Source organism: Microcaecilia unicolor, chromosome 1, assembly GCF_901765095.1.
Source record: "Microcaecilia unicolor chromosome 1, aMicUni1.1, whole genome shotgun sequence".
NCBI classification, from domain to species: domain Eukaryota; kingdom Metazoa; phylum Chordata; class Amphibia; order Gymnophiona; family Siphonopidae; genus Microcaecilia; species Microcaecilia unicolor.
Window position 1 is genome coordinate 450,489,461 of NC_044031.1, and position 20,574 is coordinate 450,510,034.

The 20,574-nt window shown below is 42.4% G+C and overlaps 1 protein-coding gene across 3 annotated transcripts in view; it reads left to right on the forward strand.

The window, feature by feature from the left end:
* ESCO1 (establishment of sister chromatid cohesion N-acetyltransferase 1) overlaps positions 1 to 20,574 on the forward strand; it is a 128,995-nt gene that overhangs the window by 47,165 nt on the left and 61,256 nt on the right. For all 3 annotated transcript variants that reach the window (XM_030212847.1, XM_030212854.1, XM_030212863.1), the window contains 3 exons: positions 2,455 to 2,521; positions 3,081 to 3,198; positions 15,299 to 15,430. In XM_030212847.1, the coding sequence (XP_030068707.1) occupies positions 2,455 to 2,521; positions 3,081 to 3,198; positions 15,299 to 15,430 (317 nt within the window). The remainder of the gene's footprint in view (positions 1 to 2,454; positions 2,522 to 3,080; positions 3,199 to 15,298; positions 15,431 to 20,574) is intronic.

A 20,574-nucleotide genomic window follows, 5' to 3' on the forward strand; every position in this document is an offset into this window, starting at 1 on the left:
TAAGTGCATTATATAGAATCCAGGGGTTAGGGCCTTATACTATATAAAGGTTATGCTTTTAATTTATGAGCATACTCTGTTTTCCAAAATAGAATATGCTCCTAATTTAGGAGCATAAATTATGCTCACAGATTAGGAGCATAACCTTTATAGGATAAGGCCTATAACTCGTCCATGTATATAATGCAGGCAAATTGATTCTATGTAAAAAATAAACTGGTATAACATACCAAAATTAGCGGATTTGTTAAGGCTTTTTATTTTTAGCTTTTGTGCAGCAATGATGCCTGCAAGAACCTAAAACAAAAATTTTTTTAAAAACAAATGTGTTTGGCAATTAGCACGTCATAGAAAAATAAACTGGTATAGCGCATTTTTCTAAGATGTGCTTGTTACGATTGTGGCCGTGACCTCTCCCAGACTTACCCCATTTTGGTGGTCAGCTTCTGTGCTGGCTTCTGTTTCTTCTTTCTGTGTTGCTAGAGCTGGCTCTGTGTCTGTGGGTTGGTTGCTCCCAGCATGAGTCTAATTGCTTTACTATACTGCAGCTGTGTATGTTACCTGAGCTAGCTGCTTCTGTGTGCTGGTTGCTTCCAGCGTGGCTCTAATTTCTCTGCTATACTGCAGCTGTGGGAGTTAAGCCTGAGTTAGCTCTAGCTCTGTTTCAGTATGCTGCCTGCCTGTGTCTGGTAGTGGTGACATCATCAGGCAGGGCCTTGATAAGGAAGTGGTGTTCTTCCCTTCAGGGCCTTTGCAACGTTTGCTTAAGGTCCAGGTTAGTGGTAGTGCAGTGTGCACTTTTGATCTGTGTTAGCTTCCCTGCTTTTCCCTTGTGGCTCCCCTGCTTTCCCTTTTGGTGATTTAGTAGAACTTCTGTGTGTGGTGCTTTAGAAGCACTTTTGGCTTATGTGTTTAGCTTCCCTGCTTTTCTCTTGTAGCTCCCCTGCTTTCTCTTTTGGTGCTTTGGAAGCATTTCTGTGGTTGGTGCTTTAGAAGTACTTCTGTGTTTAGCTTCCCTGTTTTTTCCCCCGTAGTTAGTTTAGGGTTGTAGAGCTGTTGTGCTTGATGCTTAGGAGCACCTGTACTAGTTTGTGTTTAGGTTCCCTGCTCTTTCCCTGTGGCTCCCCTGCTTTTCCTAGTGGTGCTATTGGTAGCACTTCTGTTAGTATAGGGGTTAGGAAGTCCTTTTGTTGGTTTATTGTTAGGAACACTTTTGTTGGGTTCTGTTTGGAGTTCTTCTGTTGGTTAGGGCTTGGGAGCACTTATGTCAGTTTAGGATTTAGGAGTACTGCTGTTTCCAGCTTGTTCTAGTCCTGGTCCCTGTGTCATCCGGTATCCGGTAAGTCCTGCCGGCCACTCGAATCCAGGGGCTCAACCCTTGGGGGGCAGTGGCTAAGTGCAGGTGAAGCTGTACGGACCAGTCCAGTGTCCTCCAGTCCGGGGGGGTTCCAGTCCAGTGTTCCAGTCCTCCAGTCCGGGGGATTCCAGTCCGTGTGTTCTGGCTCGCTGGGCGGTGCCTGCAGTCCCTGCCGGTGCCGGTGTGCTTGCCCAGCGTTGGTTGGTGAGTTTTGCCTGCTGCTGTCGCTCCTCGTCAGCAACCCAAGGGCTCATGTTTGCTCCAGAGAGAACCTGACAGTGCTAAGTGCCAAACTAACACAATTTTTTAAGGGTTTTCATTAGAGGTTCTTGCAGACATCATTGCTTCACAAAAACAAAAAGGCTTAAATCTACTAATTTTACATTTAGTGCATCTTAGTAAAAATACACCGGTATAGGATGCCCACTCATATAGCATGTGCATGGTTTGTAAAAATGTGTATAATGCGCATGTTTTTCCCCAGATTGTATATATCGTGCCGAGATTTCCATGTGGAAATCGAAGTGCATTCCATAACAATGCGCATAACCTAATTGGTTAACAAGCCAATCAGTGCTGATGCCAGTTAAGCAATTTTTGACACTAATTGGCATTAGAATTTACACGTAGAACTGTAAGCATATTCTATAGCGTGCTACGTGTAAATTCTAAGTTGTATAGTTGAAAGGGGGCATGGCCATGGGTGGGTTGTGGACGTTTCTAAAATCTATGCACATTGTTATAGAACACACTCATTCCACGGCTAATTTAAGTGTCTGCATTTACACCAGGTTTTACTTGATGTAACTGCCCGCGTCTAAATTTAGTCATGCTGACCAGTGTTCGGCATATTTTATAAAATGCTTGGAAATATAAAGGTACGCCTAAATTAAGGCGTACTTGTTTGGGTGTATTTCATTTTGGCGCCAAATTTTTAGGCGTGATATATAGAATCTAGTCCTATATGCATGAAAATATGGTACTTAGAGAAGTGGAAAAAATGTTTTGCCTCCTTCAAGAGGTATAAAATGTGTAAATTTCATTACAAATATTCAACAAAAAGTAATTAAGATCTTTGTTTTCAAATTAAATCTTAGGTTCTGATCCTAAATTGCCAGTACGGAACTTGTTTTCTACGCCAGCATCTGAGATGGGTGAAAAATGGTATGGCCCCAGTTCAGTAACCTATTAGTGGATATGTAACGTTCGAGTTGCTTAGAGCTATGCTGTTGCCATATGATGATTTTGCTGTATCTGTTGAATTTATTGGTTCAGGTCTGGGTTTTTGGGCAGTTAACATATATAGTTAGCTAATCTGTTCTCTTATGTGGTAGTTTCTTTGTGGAATTCTTTTCTGTCTTCATTGAGATTAGAAACTTCATATCTGGGGGGAGGGGGGGGTAAAAGAAATTGAAAACTTCTTTATTTGACAAATGATACGTTTAATTTTTTTTTATTAGTTTGTTTATTTTAAGTTGTTTCTGTTATTGATTTTTCTTCATTTGTAAACCATGGTGAACCCGTATGGGGATCGGCGGTATATAAACAACACATTGACTTAGAATGGTCTCAGAATATTTCATCAGACTGTCTGTGATTGATGCATGCCATTGCTGTGACATTTATCACGTGTGGTAGCTTCGGCCATATAGTATCTCATCCAGAATTTGGAAGCTGCAGCTGCCTTCTTTTCCTAATATGAAACTTGTGTTTACATTGAAAGGGTACCTTTATCAAACGGTTCTTCAGTAGAGAAGACTCAGTCTCTTGAAGTGAATATTCAGAAAGAAATAAAAAAATTAAAAGACGCTGAAAAAGAGAGTGACAAGCAACTTGTCATAGTAAGTACCTAATTCAAATCTATTTGCAACTGTTTGTTAATTTTCTGATCAAAACAAAACTATTAGAAAATTTTATCCACTTTGAGTGTTCAGTTCTGCAAGATGGAGCACTTGCATCATATGTTTATATGGTTATTAATGCTTGAGTATTTTTTTGGCTGTTCTAAGGAAATGTGACTTTAGTGGTTTTTTTGGTGTTTTTTTTTCACATTTAAAATGTTTCCATAGCATCCTATTAGACCAGTCCAGACCAATGGGGTTGTGTCCATCTACCAGCAGATAAAGACAGAGAATGAAAATCTCAAATGGTTTGCCCCTTAAGGGTATCGTGCTGCATAGAATGTTCAGTATTTCTGTCTCCCAAGTGGATGGATGATGGGCTAACAGCCTGCTCCTGTCGTGGTTTTGACTAGTTTCACTTGAGCTTTAACTACCTTTTGGGGGTTTTGTGCTCCTGAGCCAGTTTTATGCTGAGTCTCAATTGACTTGGATAGTGCCTGACCTATTTGGCTTGTTCTCCTGAACCAGCTTCTCAACTGTACTTCTGTTGGGTTGGGGGTGCCGTCCTGGGCTTGTTCTCTTGACCCAGTTTAATATCTGGGTTTCAGTTGAGTTTGGGGTGCCTTCTTTGGCATTAGCTCCTGTTTGTTAAAAAAAAAAAAAAAAAAAAAGGTAGCTGTTCTGTGGAGCTGAGGTATGTCTGAGGTCTCTGAGATCCCCACCACCCCCGGACCATCAGTGGTCTCCTTTGGAAGTTAGTCTGCTCCGATTTATTTCGGCTATTTCAGTGCACTAGTGTTGTCTGTATTTCTGTTCCTTTTTAAACACACGCACACACATATATATCTGGCTTGTTCATCCCTCACAGCAAGGACTCTTTCCTGCTCAGCTGCATGAGTTACTGACAGAAAGCCTTGCTCTTCTGGTTTCTTTAAACCTTTCTGAGCACACTACCAGAAACCTTATCCACACTCTTATCTCTTGCTTAGACTATTGCACTTGCTTTTCACAGGTCTCCCACTTAGCCATCTCTCGCCTCTTCAATCTGTTCAAAATTTTGCTGCACGACTTACATTCCACCTGTGTCGCTATGCTCATATTAGCCCTCTCCTCAAGTCACTTCATTGGCTCCCGATTCTGTTTCCGCATACAATTCAAACTCCTCTTATTGACTTACAAGTGCATTAACTCTGCAGCTCCTCAGTACCTCTCCACTCTTACCTCTCCTTACACTTGTCCCTGGGAACTCTGTTCACTGGGTAAATCTCTCTTATCTGCACCCTTCTCCTCCACCACTAACTCCAGACTCCGTTCCTTTTATGTTGCTGCACCATATGCCTGGAATAGACTTCCTGAGATGGTACGTCAAGCTCCATTTCTGTCGGTCTTCAAATCTAGGCTAAAAGGCCACCTTTTTGATCCTGCTTTTAACTCTTAATTCTTACTCACTTGTTCAGTACTCATATTTTATCATTCCCACCTTAGTAATTCCCTTATCTCTTATCTCTTATTTGTCCTGTTTGTCTGTCCTAATTAGATTGTAAGCTCTGTCGAGCAGGGACTGTCTCTTTATGTCCAGTGTACAACACTTCATACGTCTAGTAGCGCTATAGACATTATTATTGGTAGTAATATTTATCTGTGACTCTCTTTGTGTAGGACTAGCTTTTTGTTTATAGGTGCTGCTTTACATTGTCAGTTTTTTTTCTCTGTCAGAATTTTCTCTTCTTGTTTTTATCAGCTGGTGTGTTTTTTTTTTTTGCTTGCTTATCCAAGCTGTAGACAAATCTGAACATCTAAGAAAAATAAAGCAACTCGCGTTAAGGGCTCTCCCTTTTATTCTTTTTTAGGTGTGGATCCTAAGGTGTCAGATAATTGCTAATTTTGAGAGTTGTGTTTGTGAATATGGTAGAACATACTGCTTGCAGTTCGTGTATGTTGGTTCTCATATCAACTGTTTGATGTGCCTTGTTCTTTGCAGCATAAGTTCTTCTGTCTATATATTTGTGCTGTAGATTAGACTGTTTATCTTTGCCTAATACCTTGGCTATATTTCCCACAAGAATCTATTCTCTGTTTTCTGATAATACGAAGTTATCTATAGTTTTACCTAGTGGTGTAGCCAGACCTAACATTTTGGGTGGGCCCAGAGCTAGTATGGGTGGGCACTATGTATATAGGTGTGAGTTGCATTTCTTGGGATACTCCTAAATAATGCCTTGATGAAGGATTTCTAATGAACAGCCTGCCCAACAAGTGTCCTGCATAAACATTAATCAAATAAATACCTATGTTGCAAACCTTACCACCACCAATTCTGAACACACAAATATCAATAACAGCACCTTTAAAAAGGCAGCAGTGAATATACACAACAGCAGTATGTGTCCCATTGGAAAAGCCAAACAAAAAAAGTCAGACTGATATAGATCCCCACACAAGCCACATGCCAGAAGAATCTTTCACCTCAGTCACATGCAGAACACAGACCAACCCTTATCAATTACAGAATAAAGGACCAAAACTTTTAAATTGTCCTGTAACTCAGCATCAGCCCTACCCATCAGCCTTGTTCCCACCCCCCCATCCCTCCCTGTAGCCTGATATCAGCCCTACCCATCCCTTCTTACCACCCATCTATCCCTGTAGCCTGGCATCAGCTTTACCCTTCCCTTCCTAACCTGCCCCCCCCTATATTCATATAGCTCAGAATCAGCCCTACCCATCCTTTCCTACCTCCCATCCATCTCTGTAGCCCAACATCAGTCCTTCCCTTCTCTACCTTACCCCCTCCTATCTCATTCAATCCCATAGCATCCATCCACATAGCCCAGCATCAGCCCTTCCCTTCTCTACCCTAACCCCATCTCCATAGCCTGGCATCAGTCCTTCCCTTCTCTATCCTACCCCCATCCCTCCTTCCCCGTAATCTAGTGTTAGCCCTGACCTACCCTTTACCCATCCCCCCATAGTTTGGAATCTCCCCCAAGTCTGCAGGGCCTAATTACCTGGCTGTGCTCCGGACCTGGGATGGAAATGGCCTCCATGATTCTTCTGCTGAGTGCTGATACTACTGGTGGCCCGGCGAGGATGGAGTGCAAGCGCAGCAGGAAGCGGAAAGCGCAGGCTCGTGGCTGCACTGATGATGGCGGGCAGCCGCGAGCTAGGAGGGAGAGAGGAGCCAGCCATCGGAAGAGACATCAGTCCGCAAGGTGCACTGGCCGAGGTGCCGCAGGGGAAGGAAGGCTGAGCAGTCATCGGTCGAGATGGGCGGGACTCGGTGGACGAGAGAAGGAGGAGATGCATGCAGCGAGCGGCAGGCAGTAGAGATGTTAGGCATGCGTCGGTGCGAAGGCAGGCCGAACTGATGATGGAGTAAAGGTTAGAACCCCCCCCCCCTCCATTGGGTTGCACCCGGGGCGGTCCGCCCCCACCGCCCCGCCCTCTGTAAGCCACTGCTGATTGCGGCGAGGAAAATAAAAGGTTTAAACGCACGCGACATGGGGGGTAGGAAGGAACGAAGTGGAAGCACATGGAGTACAGTCTGCAGCGCTCTCTAAATCTGTCGGAGGACTAAACTCAGGTGAGCTGCTGTTTTTTTCTGTCGGCTGTGCACTGCACTCCCTCCCGCTGCAGGCCTAATCAGCGCCTAGAGGACCGGCACCGATTGGAGGAGCAGGACAAACTGGGTGGGCCTGAGCTGAGATGGCCCACCCAAGCCCACCCGTAGCTACGCCCCTGGTTTACCTGAGAAAATAATCTGTTTCAGCAAGGGGAAAAGGATCCCTTTTGTCCTTTTCTGTCCTAGAGACATTTTCTACTCTTAAAATAAAGAAAAAAAAATATCTATCTATATATCTTCTGAAATGACTTAACTGTGCATAGAGCTGTCCCAGTTGGTTCTTTTGTTAAGGTAAGGCAGTTGTGTTTTTTTTCATTCTCTAACTGGTCAAAGCTGTATAATTCAACTGTTGGCCGTGTTCTACTAAATTAGATGAGCACGATCTGCTTCAGCATGAGCTACTCATTTGGCTTACCAGATTTAGCATGGTAGCACTATTTTTTGGTTATGGGAATAATACAGTCAAAGAAGTTTGGTAGCCTGTGATGATTCGGAGCTGGCTCAGTTCTTCCATTCAGCTGTGTTGCACTTGTCTTCCACATGTAGTACACAGCTCTTTCTATATCTTCCTGTGCATCACAGCTCCTGCGTGGGTGGCACTGTTGACCACCTGGATTGCAAGCTTTCTGCACCCACTTATATCACACAGGATGGCAGACTCTTAGGTTGTGCGGTTGCAGCAAGCACCTAGGTTGCACAGTGGCACAGGCCACCTACGTGGCACATTTGTAGCAACTGTCTTGGTTGCACAGTGGCACTGACCACTTGTTTGTATGGTGGCAGCATCCAGCTATATTGCAGAATTGCAGCACCCCTTTGGGTTTCTTCCCAGTAGCAGAAACCACCTGTATTGCTATTCTATGTGGCTGCTGGTCTAGTTCTCCTACATCATCTACCTGTGTGGCTCCTGCTACTCCACCTCTGTTGTGTAGTTGCAAGTCACCTGTTTTACATATGTGCAACAACTGAGCTGTTTCCATAGTTACAACAGCTGTCATTACTGTTCAACTTAAGCAGCTGCCTATTTTCTGTCCCTGTGACAACCAGCTCAATTGCACAGTGCCACTATTTCATAGATACGACAACCCTCTGCTTATGCAGTTACACAGTCAGCTGCGTTGTGCAGCTGAAATAGCTGAATTTCTTCTTTAGCAGTTGTCTACATATCATGACGTTCCAAGTCAGCTGTAGTGCTGTTCTAGTAGCCAGCTGTTTAGCATGACTACTCTGTCACCCTGTATGTGCACTGGCTGTCTGTATAGCACAGTTCCAGCAGTTGTCTGTATGTTTGTTATGGAAACTGTGTATATGGCAAGTTGCAAAGTTGCCTATGGGACGTCAGATATACTAGCTGTCTGTAGGACATTAAATGCACATTTTGTGTAGCTTCCCAGGCAGCAGTTGATTGCATGACCTCGGCTGCACTACCTATAAGTAGGGTACCAGATGCGCTTGCCATAGCTGTTATATTACATGCAGTATCTGTAGATATGGCTTCAGCTGCAACATGCAAGCGTGTGACTTCAGATGCAGCAGCCACCTGTATGATGCCAGTTACTACAGCTACGTCTACCACTCTGCCGCCTGTATGGTTCCAGCTACTGTAGCTGTCTCTCTGTCACCAGTCACCACAGCTGTTTGTATAACATCAGCCACTGCAGCTGCCAGTATTTTACTAACCACCACAGTGCCTCTATGACACCAGATTACCATGATTGCCTGTGTGGCACTACCTGTTGCGGCTGACTATATGGCACCAGCTACTGCAGATGCCTGTATGGATACTGCTGCACACTTGCTTCTGTAAATCTTGCGACAGCGGTGGCATGGATGTCTCCAGTTTTGACAGCCACATCTATAACTACAGCTATATTTATTTATTTGTTGCATTTGTATCCCACATTTTCCCACCTATTTGCAGGCTCAATGTGGCTTACAGTACTCCGTTATGGCTTTCGCCATTCCAGAGTGAGAAGAATACAAATTGGTGTTACATAGAGAACGTAGGGAGAACTTAATAGAGTTAAGCAGTTATGCGAACAAATATTGGAAGAAATCAGTTTGGAATATAAGGTACAGAAGCGATATGTGGCTACATGTATAACATCTCTTGATGCATTTGCTTAAGGTGCTTGGCTTCGTCAGTAGACTGTTTTTTCTGGTTTTGGTAACTGACTATGTGCCTCATTTAATCTGCACAACTATTTAGTACAGTTTCGCTGGTTACCCATATGACTCAGGCTGCATAAATTATGTACTTTGTGGAATTCTATACTTTAGCTGTTTTGCACAGCTAACACTATAGCACTGGCATTAACCACTGCTGTTATAAGTACATATTGCCATACTGGGAAAGACCAAAGGTCCATCAAGCCCAGCATTCTGTTTCCAACAGTGGCCAATCCAGATCAGAAATATCTGGCAAGATTCCAAAAAAGTATAAAACATTCTATAATGCTTATCTCAGAAATAGTGGATTTTCCACAAGTCCATTTAATAATGGTCTATGGACCTTTCCTTTAGGAAGCCGTCCAAACCATTTTTTAAAACTCCGGTAAGCTAACCAACTTTACCACATTCTCTGGCAACGAATACACATTGAGTGAAGAAACATTTTCTCTGATTCGTTTTAAATTTACTACATTGTAGCTTAATCACATGCCCCCCTAGTCCTAGTATTTTGGAAAGCGTAAACAGATGCTTCACATCTACCCGTTCAACTCCACTCATTATTTTATAGACCTCTATCATATCTCCCCTCAGCTGCTTTTTCTCCAAGCTGAAGAGCCCTAGCCACTTTAGCCTTTCCTCATAGGGAAGTCGTCCCATCCCCTTTATCATTTTCGTCGCCCTTCTCTGTACCTTTTTTCTAATTCCACTATATTTTTTTTGAGATGCGGCGACCAGAATTGAACACAATATTCGAGGTGCGGTCGCACCATGGAGCGATACAAAGCATATATCATCCTCATTTTTGTTTTCCATTCCTTTCCTAATAATACCTAACATTCTAGCTACTTTCTTAGCTGCAGCAGCAGCACACTGAGCAGAAGGTTTCAATGTATCATCAACAACGACACCTAAATCTCTTTCTTGGTATGTGACCACTAACGTGGAACCTTGCATGACGTAGCTATAATTCGGGTTCCTCTTTCTCACATGCATCACTTTGCACTTGCTCACATTAAACGTCATCTGCCATTTAGACTCCCAGTCTTGTAAAGTCCTCTTGTAATTTTTTACAATCCTCCCGCGATTTAATGACTTTGAATAATTTTGTGTCATCAGCAAATTTAATTACCTCACTAGTTACTCCCATCTCTAGAACATTTATAAATATGTTAAAAGCAGCGGTCCCAGCACAGTCCCCTGAGGAACCACATTATCTACCCTTCTCCATTGAGAATACTGACCATTTAACCCTACTCTCTGTTTTCTATCTTTTAAACCAATTTTTAATCCACAATAGAACACTACCTCCTATCCCATGACTCTCCAATTTCCTCTGGAGTCTTTCATGAGGTACTTTGTCAACGCCTTCTGAAATCCAGGAAGTCTCTGATATTGTGGTTTTATTCTGAGCTTATTAGGCTCCCATTCTTGGTTGTCCTGTCTTAGTGTCTTATATTTTGTGGCATGTCTCAGGGCCCTCATGCTCTCTTCTTATGCTTATGATGATATTTGGATTTTCATGTCTGAATAGGGCATTTTTTGCCACCATATCAGTCAATAGCCATTCTGTTTAGACCTCATTGGTCTCCCTTCTTTATTCTCAGCGAAGGCTGATTCTTCAGTTTGCTTCTGGATTTTCCTGGTTGTCACAGACGGAGGAGCACTATATATATATATATTTTTTTTTTTTGGGGGGGGGGTCAGCTCTTGATTACTTTCTTCTTATATTCCCTTCTCTGAATATTTAACTCCTCCATGACTTCTATTGTAGTTACAATATTCCCCTCATAGATGTGCTTTGATCTTAGGCTGTTGCCTTCAAAGACCCATTAAAAAAAAAACAGTTGAGTTGTTTCTTGCTTTATGCATCTCTTCCATTGTCTATCAATGCTATTTTCTGTTTTTCTACTTATCATGTGACTCACTCTCTTCTCCTCTTCCATACCCGTTGTCTTTCCAGAATACTTCTGATTGGTCTTGGTTCTTTCTACTGGGGTTTGCTGGGAAAGATCTCTAAGGCTATTCCAGTTTCTCTCTTTTGAGTGTTTAAACCTTTTAGTTTCACCCTATGTTGGGGACGCTACTTTGCTATACCCCATTGGTCTGGACTGGTTTGATAGGATGCTATGGAAGGAAAAGTTATCTTACCTGATAACTTTCTTTCCTTTAGTCCTATCAGACCAGTCCAGAATCCCTACCTGTTTGGTTGATTTAATTTTCTTCGTTATAAGCTATATTTTTCAGATATTACTGATTCTACTGTTAAGTTTCCTAGCCTATTGTATGTTGCATATCTCCTGACTCAGTAAAATATCTGCATGTCAGTAGAGATATGCTGTAATGGCTGGTAAGGTTCTGACTGGATTGAGGCATTTGGTCTCAAATATTCACTATTGGCCACCAGATGAATTTTGAGCACCATTGCTTGGCTATTCGAAATACTAAACATCCTATGCAGCACGATACTCTTAAGGGGCGAATCACTTAAGAACCATTTTCATTCTCTGACTTTATCCGCTGGTAGACTGACACAACCCCATTGGTCTGGACTGGTCTGATAGGACTAAAAATTATCAGGTAACAAAAATATGTGCTAAAGAAATAGCAATTTAAATCTTAAAGCATCAACCATTGCAGAATAAAATAAAAACATGCTAAAATCTACATAGCACGTAATACAAATAATCTTAATCTCTCATGTGGAATCCACCCTCCAGCATAAGGTTCCAGAATAGCAAGCAACTGTTGATTGTTTCTGAATTCCTGAGGCAGTGTTCCACGAAGAAGGATCACAATAAGAGAAAGCAGTGCAACATGTTGATAGCCTAATTTCAGATAAAAGGCGTAAACAAAGCAGCCCTATTTGAGATGACCATAAAGAGTGGCATGGGCTATATACATCGTTCTATAGATAAATAGCACAATCTGATGTATGAAAGGTTTTTACTATGGAGAAATAAGTTTCATGGTCTCTGCTAAGCAACCGTAACAGCCCCAACATCAATTCTCTGAGTTGAGAAGATGACAAAAGCAAGCCACCGCCATTCAGCCCTATCATCCATTTTCCTTTTGACTGTACTGTGTGAACATAAGTAAACATTACCTGTTCTTTTCACCAGTACACATCTTGCCCTACCTGTAGTGGGTTGGGTGCAGTTCTTTTTTCATGAATGATAGCAGGTGATAAATTCCTAGGTGATCAGCATCCTAAAATCTGGTTACTGTCTCCCATGTGGTTTTTTTTTCTTTCTTTTTTTCCTCCTGAAAGACTCCCGAGTGTTATCACAAGCCCACACTCCTGTCCACAGAGACATTCTACTTCCTTAAGCCACTGCAATAGAACCTGTCCAAGTACAGGGAAGGAATCAAAGGTTTTATTCAATGTATTTCCTCATTTCCGAAAAGATCAGAGGGTTACATCCCATCTTGGTCCTCATAAAACTCCTTATTTCTTGTTTTTTATTTTGCAAAAAAGTCCCCCCCCCCCACACATCTTCCCCCTACTTGTCGAAAGGGACTGATTATGTTCACTGGGGATGGCATTTCATCTTAATTGCAGGAAATATCTACACTTCATTCTGTAAACCAGGCATTACCAATAACACGAACAGCAAGAATAATCAGAGGCTAGATATTCAATATAAGTAAGCAAAAGTGAAGTAATAGGCAGGCAAAATAACATAGAAGATAGTTATACATGCAGTGGAGGAGTGGCCTAGTGGTTAGAGTGGTGGACTTTGGTCCTGGGGAACTGGGTTCGATTCCCACTGCAGGCACAGGCAGCTCCTTGTGACTCTGGGCAAGTCACTCAACCCTCCATTGCCCCAGGTACAAATAAGTACCTAAGCCGCTTTGAGTGGAGTGGAGTGGAGGAGTGGCCTAGTGGTTAGGGTGGTGGACTTTGGTCCTGGGGAACTAAGGAACTGAGTTCGATTTCCACTTCAGGCACAGCCAGCTCCTTGTGACTTTGGGCAACTCACTTAACCCTCCATTGCCCCATGTAAGCGCATGAGCCTGCCATGAGTGGGAAAGCGCGGGGGTACAACATTAAAAAAAAAAAGTCTTTTAAACAAAATAAAGATGACATTATGACATAGATAGACTTAGATATAGTTGCAATTACTAGGTCTTGGTGTATTAGAAACCAGAATCAAGCTATAATCTCTTTCAAAGCAAATGGGAGAGCAGTATCTCTCTTTGTATTGGGAATACAATAATAGTAACAAATAAAAGGAGGCGCTGAGAGGAATTGAATTACAGTGGGTTCTGAGAAGGAAGATGGGGCGGGGATCAGATATAAGAGGCATCACGAAAATGCTTTGCAAAGGAGAGGTCCTGCTTGTAAGTGATGTAACTCTTCTAACTGAAGACTGGACTCTTACTGTTCCAGTGCTAGCGAGGAATAGAAAGCTCATGGATGCTCTACTACTACTACTACTTAACACTTCTAAAGTGTGCTAGGGTTACGCAGCGTTGTACAGTTTAACAAAGAAGGACAGTCCCTGCTCAAAGGAGCTTACAATCTAATGAACAAAATGTGCAGTCAATCAAATTAGGGCAGTCTAGATTTCCTGAATAGAGGTATAATGGTTAGGTGCCGAAGGCGACATTGAAGAGGTGGGCTTTGAGCAAGGATTGAAGATGGGCAGGGAGGGGGCTTGGCGTATGGGCTCAGGAAGTTTATTCCAAGCATAGGGAGAGGCAAGGCAGAAGGGCGGAGCCTGGAATTGGCGGTGGTGGAGAAGGGTACAGAGAGGAGGGACTTGTCGTGTGAGCGGAGGTTTCGGGTAGGAGCGTAAGGGGAGATAAGGGTAGAGGAGGTAATGAGGAGCTGCAGATTGAGTGCATTTGTAGGTTAGTAGGAGAAGCTTGAACTGTATGTGGTACCTAATCAGAAGCCAGTGAAGTGACTTGAGGAGAGGGGTGATATGAGCATATCGGTCTAGGCGGAAGATAAGATGTGCAGCAGAGTTCTGAACGGATTGAAGGGGGGATAGATGGCTAAGTGGGAGGCCAGTGAGGAGTAGGTTGCAGTAGTCAAGGCGAGAGGTAATGAGAGAGTGGACGAGAGTTCAGGTGGTGTGCTCAGAGAGGAAAGGGTGAATTTTGCTGATGTTATAGAGAAAGAAGTGACAGGTCTTAAGCGACAGGTCTTGGCTATCTGCTGGATATGCGCAGAGAAGGAGAGGGAGGAGTCGAAGATGACACCGAGGTTGCGGGCAGATGAGACTGGGGGAGGATGAGGGTGCCATCGACTGAGATAGAGAGTGGAGGGAGAGAAGAAGTGGGTTTGGGTGGAAAGACAATAAGCTCTGTCTTGGCCATGTTCCGTTTCAGGTGGCGGTTGGACATCCAGGCAGCAATGTCGGATAAGCAGGCCGATACTCTATAAGGAGTATTCTTTTCACTCGAGAGATGGCTACGTTAGATCTGGTACTGACAAATGGAGACTGTGTCATTAACCTCGTGGTGAGGAAAAATGTAGGCCTAATGGTCGTAGTAGGTTGATCAATATTAAACCTCAATTTGAACCAAGCCATACTAAGACTGGAGTTTCAGACTTTAAAGGATTAATTTCAAAATGTGTAATAATGTTGAGGAGGAGTTATTGGAATTCTAAGGGCTGAAGGGTAAAGAGAACTTTGGTCGTTGTAAAAGGAATCATTGAGAAAGCAACAATTTTTTGTAAAAGGTAGGCTAATGAAGTTAAAAGGAGAAAGAGACTGATATAGTTAACTAACAACATGACACAAATGGTAAGAGCAAAGCAGTTAGCATTCAAAACTTAGAAAAAAGCCCAGACCAAGAAGGACATACAGAATTATCAAGAAAGAAAACGTGATAAAAGAAGCAGTTAGAGCAAAGGCCCAAATTGAAGAGAAAATTGCACGTTTAATAAGAGAAGACATCTTTCTTAGACATATAAGGGGAAGGTGAAAAATCAAAAGGGAATAGGTAAGATAAAAGAATGTGGGCTCTGTGAAGAGCAGGACCAGCAAATGACAGAAATTAAGGTCTTGCATTTGGTATTTACAGAAGGCGGGAACAGGGATGAATCTAAGATGAGATCATATGATGTCACTTTTGGAAGTGAGTACTTATGTATTTGCTTACATTAGGACTAACAGTGAAGTCTGTATATTCAGCTGGGTGTCCTGTAGGAATACATTGAGATTGACTTCTATATGTTTATTGTTGAACAGTTGTATCTCTGTATTGACCGATCTACCTAATTTTGTACAGTGTTGTCTACACTATTAATATTTTACAAAAATAACTTTCTATGTATTCTCTCTTCTTTTACAGGATGCAGGACAGAAAAGATTTGGTGCCATTAGCTGCAATGTATGTGGAATGCTTTACACTGCTTCGAATCCTGAAGATGAAACTCAACACCTGCTTTTCCACAACCAGTTCATTAGTGCTGTCAAATATGTGGTAAGGAGGGGATTAGGAACAGCAGAAGTAAAATGTCCTTCTTCACAGTCTGGCTTATTAGGAGATGATTCCCTGGGAAACAGCAGTGCCTAATCCTATTATGATTCTGAGAAAAGAAACTATGGGGGCATACCTAATACACACAATAACAATTCTACCTCTAGATATGTACCAGAGAGGACCAAGAGAAACCAAATCAAAATAAAAAATTGGAGAAAAAAAGACCTTGGTGGAAAACAAGACTAACCCTAAAGGCAACAGCCTTTACAAAGGGCTGCCTTTTGTAAAGGTTGTTGCCGGTGGGGTAGTCTTGTTTTTCCACTGAGGTGGTGGTTTTTTTCTCCACTTCTTTTTTTAAATGTGGTTTCTCTAGGTCTTCTCCGGTGCATATTTAGAGGTAGAATTGTTATTATATGTTGATATTCGACTTATAATTGTTCCTGTTGTGGTGTGGATGGCATACCTAATAACCCATAATCCAACTGTATTACTGTATACAAAATGTTAACTACAAAGGGACAAACCAGAATAAAGCCAAAGCACTTTAGAAGGCCTTAAAACCATCTTTACCTTTTTTTTTTTTTTTTAATCATAGAAACAGCACTCTTTTCTTGTAACTAGGCTTTAGTAAGTATTTGAAAATCCTTTCCCCTTTCAAATTGGTACTGCGTGCTATTCATTTCTGAAGTTTCTGGCAAATATAATACCCTTTATCAGTTAAAGCATTATTTCCCCTCCCCCCCCTTACACAGTTACACACAGTTTTTAAACACTATGGTCAGTGTTGAATTCAAATGCTGAGCTTTGCATTTGAATGTCCAAGGAATGAAGTGGTTGCCAGAAGTTATTTAGGTAATACCAATATTCAGTGCCAGTCTCTGGATAACTATTGACTGTCCTAACATACCCAGATTGCTATCTGGGTACCATTACTCAATATCAGCAGTACCTAGATAACTTCCGGTTCTGTCCTTGGACCTCCCTAGCGCAATCTGGGTAGGGTGAGGTGGTCAGAGGATTTTCAGCAGCATTATCCAGAAAAACTGCTGAAAATCTGGGTCAGGGTAGGAGCCATGCTTACCTGGATAAGCGCCACTGAATATTGGGCCACATATTAACTTGTTAGTGAAGTTTTTAAGCAGTTTGCCTGAAACTTTGGAATCAAACCGTTGGCAGGTGAGATCTGATTGGTCCATACTGAATAAGGTGTGACCCTACATATAGTTTTTTGTTTTTTTTTAAACAGAGCTGCCTGCCAAAGTACAGCACAGGCTCTAGGAGAGATGCTGCTATAGCTGAGCTCAAGCAGCAGCGTTACAACTAAGCCCAGGCTGCAGTTTGTGGGTAGAGCTTATAAAGCAAGCAGTTGTTTATTATCAACTTTGTGACCAAGTTTTGCGCTCAGGCTGCGTCAGAGATACAAGGTAAGCAAATCCCACTGTCAAACACAAGGTTATTTCAGATGTGGAATAAAGAGCAATGTAAAACTGCTCTCATACTGTCTCTTGCACATGGGGATTTGCTGTATCATTGTATCCCTAACGCAGCCTGAGGGTGAAACCTGGCTATATCGGGTTTTTAATATAAGATCACATCTTCCAAAGAGATTTTATTTGTGGTAATACTGTTCTTGGTCTTCTGGTGTTAGTAGGTGAATACTGAATTATCCCAGTAATGCACAATTTAGCAACCTTAGGGACACAGTTATGTTTGAGGCAACAAAAATTGCAACCACCTTGCAAGGTACTTGCTTGTACAATTGTGATTTAATTGAATGTGGTTCCCTTGTTAATCTACTTTGATATAAAGAAAAAATGTCAGCAAACAAGTTCTAGGTGATAGAAGTTAATCAAAAGTGTACTTTCTGTACTGAACTACTAGTTTTACTTGATAATAGGGAAAAGTGATGGGAATTGACATACCACCTTTCTGTGATTGCAGTCAAAGTGGTTTACACATTATATACAATATTTATTTATTTTGTATCTGGGGCAGCAGAGGGTTAAATGAGTTGCTGAGAGTCGACTTTCTGCCCCATTAAAGCTAGCAAATAAAACAGGTCTCTTCCAAGCACATATCCTAAGAGACTGTGAGCCGCTGGTAAACTGGACAGAATAGAATTGGCATTCAGTGTCAGTCTAAATGGAACCCTCTATTATCACAGAAAATAACTGATGCAAGTACCTTCCCTTATGAGTAGGAAAGAGCTGCAGTCCCTAAATATACTAATGACTGCTCTCCTAACTTCTCTTTTCAGCAAAGCTACTCCAGAGTGGTTCTAGGGTTTTTAGCTGAATAGTGAGATGACTTTGGAATGGATCTGGAATCCGCTTTCTACAGCATCTCACAATTTCTCCATAGAAAAATGGAGAGACTAGTTTTGGAAGCCTAGTTCTTTGAGTATATCTAGTGCAGAGCTTCCCAACCCTGTGTTCTGGGATGTGACCTGGGTGGGCTGCCTGTAGGTGTATCACTGTATTGCACATCCCGGAGACATAAAATTTTATTTGGTCATGATCATGGGGTCACAGCCACAAGAAGATTGACAAGCACTGATCTAGTGCAAACTTGTCCAAGATATTTTCTTCCTGCATGCCAGATTTGGTGATTCACTGTTCCCTTTTTTGGAAATTATGCATAAAGATAGATGGCTGGACGTACATTGACCCGTTTCATGAGATTCTTTTTAACATACAATTGTTGGACAGAAAAAAAGGTTTTGTTTACTCTTTATATTTCTGAAGACAATTGGTATACCATAGTCACAAATTGTATGAACTCACAGTATTGAATAGACAGAATCTTCCAGACCTGTCTAGAAAGCCAAAAGCCTTCAAGTGCTCATATATGGTAGCTTCCATGCTGCTGCAGTCGTACGGTTTGTTTGCTGAGAACCTCAAGCATGCCTTCTGGTACAGTGGCCCTGTAAAAGATCTTTTTTCTACTTGTATGTGCCTTGTTGTCAAATTTCCCCTATTTCTTGTTAAATTGTTGGAACTTTTAAATGTATTTTTCCATTGCATCTCAATAACTCATCCCAGACAAAGAGTTATGTGTCCTTTGTTGTTAAACTGTACAGCGCTGCGTAACCCTAGTAGCGCTCTAGAAATGTTAAGTAGTAGTAGTTATGTCTGTATACCAGCAGGAGGAGATAGAGAATACTGAAATTTACAGGTTTAAGCTGCCTGCACTGGCCCCTGTCATTGATCTGGAGGAGGGAAAGGGGAATCCTGGAAAGCAGAAAGATCCTAAGAGGCCGGTTGCGGCTCCATAAAGTGGCAACCAGGAGTAGAGTGTACTATGGGTGTGTAGAGAGGCCCAGCCCGGGAGCAAGGGACCGGAGCTAGGGAGAGTATGTCCCAGAAGTAGCCTAATGGTTAGTGCAGCGGGCTTTGATTCTGGCAGTATGGGTTTGATTCCATCTGCAGCTCCTTGTGACCTTGGGCAAGTCACTTAACCCTCCATTGCCCCAGGTACAAAAACTGCCTCTAGGGCCCTCCCTGAGCCCTCTAGGGACAGAGAAAGTACCTGCATTTAATGTGTACAGTGCTGCATACATCTAGTAGCACTATATAAATTATTAATAGTAGTAGTAGTAGGACCAGGGTGGATCCATAATGGAGTCTCCACTAGAGGAGGGTCTGAGCCCAATACAGAGAAATTATACTGTGAGGAGGAGTGCAGCCTTTGGAAATAAAAATCTCTCTACAGGATAGGCATGGGCAAGAGTTTTGTGAATATGTATATAACCCCTGAAAGAAAGTACCCCTGTAAATACGGTGCACTCCATTTAAGTGCACGTCGGATAAGCACATGCTCTGTTTAACTGCATGCTGTACTTCGGTCCCGTTTTTGGCGCCATCAATTTCAATGGGGACAAACTTCAGTTTAGCGCACCACTGATAAGTGCAAGATTCGCTTATATGCATGATTTAAGACCGCTCCTCTGCAGGAAAGACTCCGCATAAGCGTGTGCACGGAATATAAAAGCCGATTGACGCATGACAACCAACGATATTTCAAATTTACCGCCCCTTTAACTGCCACAGGCAGAATAAGCGAAAGAATGTTGTTAGTGTACACTGGAGTCGTCGTCGCGCAACTGTAAGACTTAACACTGGCTGAACAAATAGAATTTCTTAAAAAATTAGAAAACAAGTCAAGCATCTATTGCTAAAGAATATGGTATCTATCCCAGTCAAATTTCACATATCTTGAAGCAGAAAGACCAGCTTCTGGAAGACAGGCAAAACCATACAAATTCACACCGGAAACAAAAACGGGCGGGAAAAGCTGAGGAGGTAGAAGTTGCTCTTCTTCAGTGGTTTTCTCAAGTCAGGAGCAGACAGTTTCCTGTCAGTGGTCCACTGCTTATGGAGAAAGCTAATCAGCTAGCTGAAAGTCTTGGACTAACTGAATTCAAAGCCACTGTTGGATGGTTGAAAAGATGGAAGGAGAGGAATAACATAAAATTTAAGAAACAGCATGGTGAAAAACAAGACACTGATGACTTTGGTGCAGAAAATTGGGTTGTTTCAGTTCTTCCTACCATCTTGAACGAGTTTGCCCCTCATGACATTTTCAATGCTGACGAAAACGTTCTCTACTGGTGAGCAATTCCTGATGGAACACTTGCATTCAAACAAGCCGAAACTACAGGAGGTAAAACATCAAAGGACCGACTGACGGTCCTCCTTTGCTGCAATATGGATGGGAGTGAGAAGTTGGAACCACTCGTCATTGGAAAGAGCAAGCAGCTCCGTTGCTTCAAGAATGTTAAGCGACTTCCTGTGTCATACGAGGCTAACAGAAATTCATGGATGACTGGGGAAATTTGGAAGCAGTGGCTAAAGAAGTTAGAACTAGAATGCGGGCACAAAAGCGTCAGATTTTGTTGCTTTGTGATAATTGTGCTGCACCCAGTGATGATGTCAGGCTGTCTAACGTCAAGGTGGTCTTCCTGCCACCAAACACTACCTCTCTGATCCAACCTATGGATCAGGGCATAATAGCCAATTTCAAACAAGATTATCGGGCTCTTGTGCTACGTCGTCTGATGAGCGTTGTGGATGACCAGACTGGCAAGGATAAACATGCTGTTGAACTGGCTCGTAATCTATCACTGTTGGATTCCCTACATATGC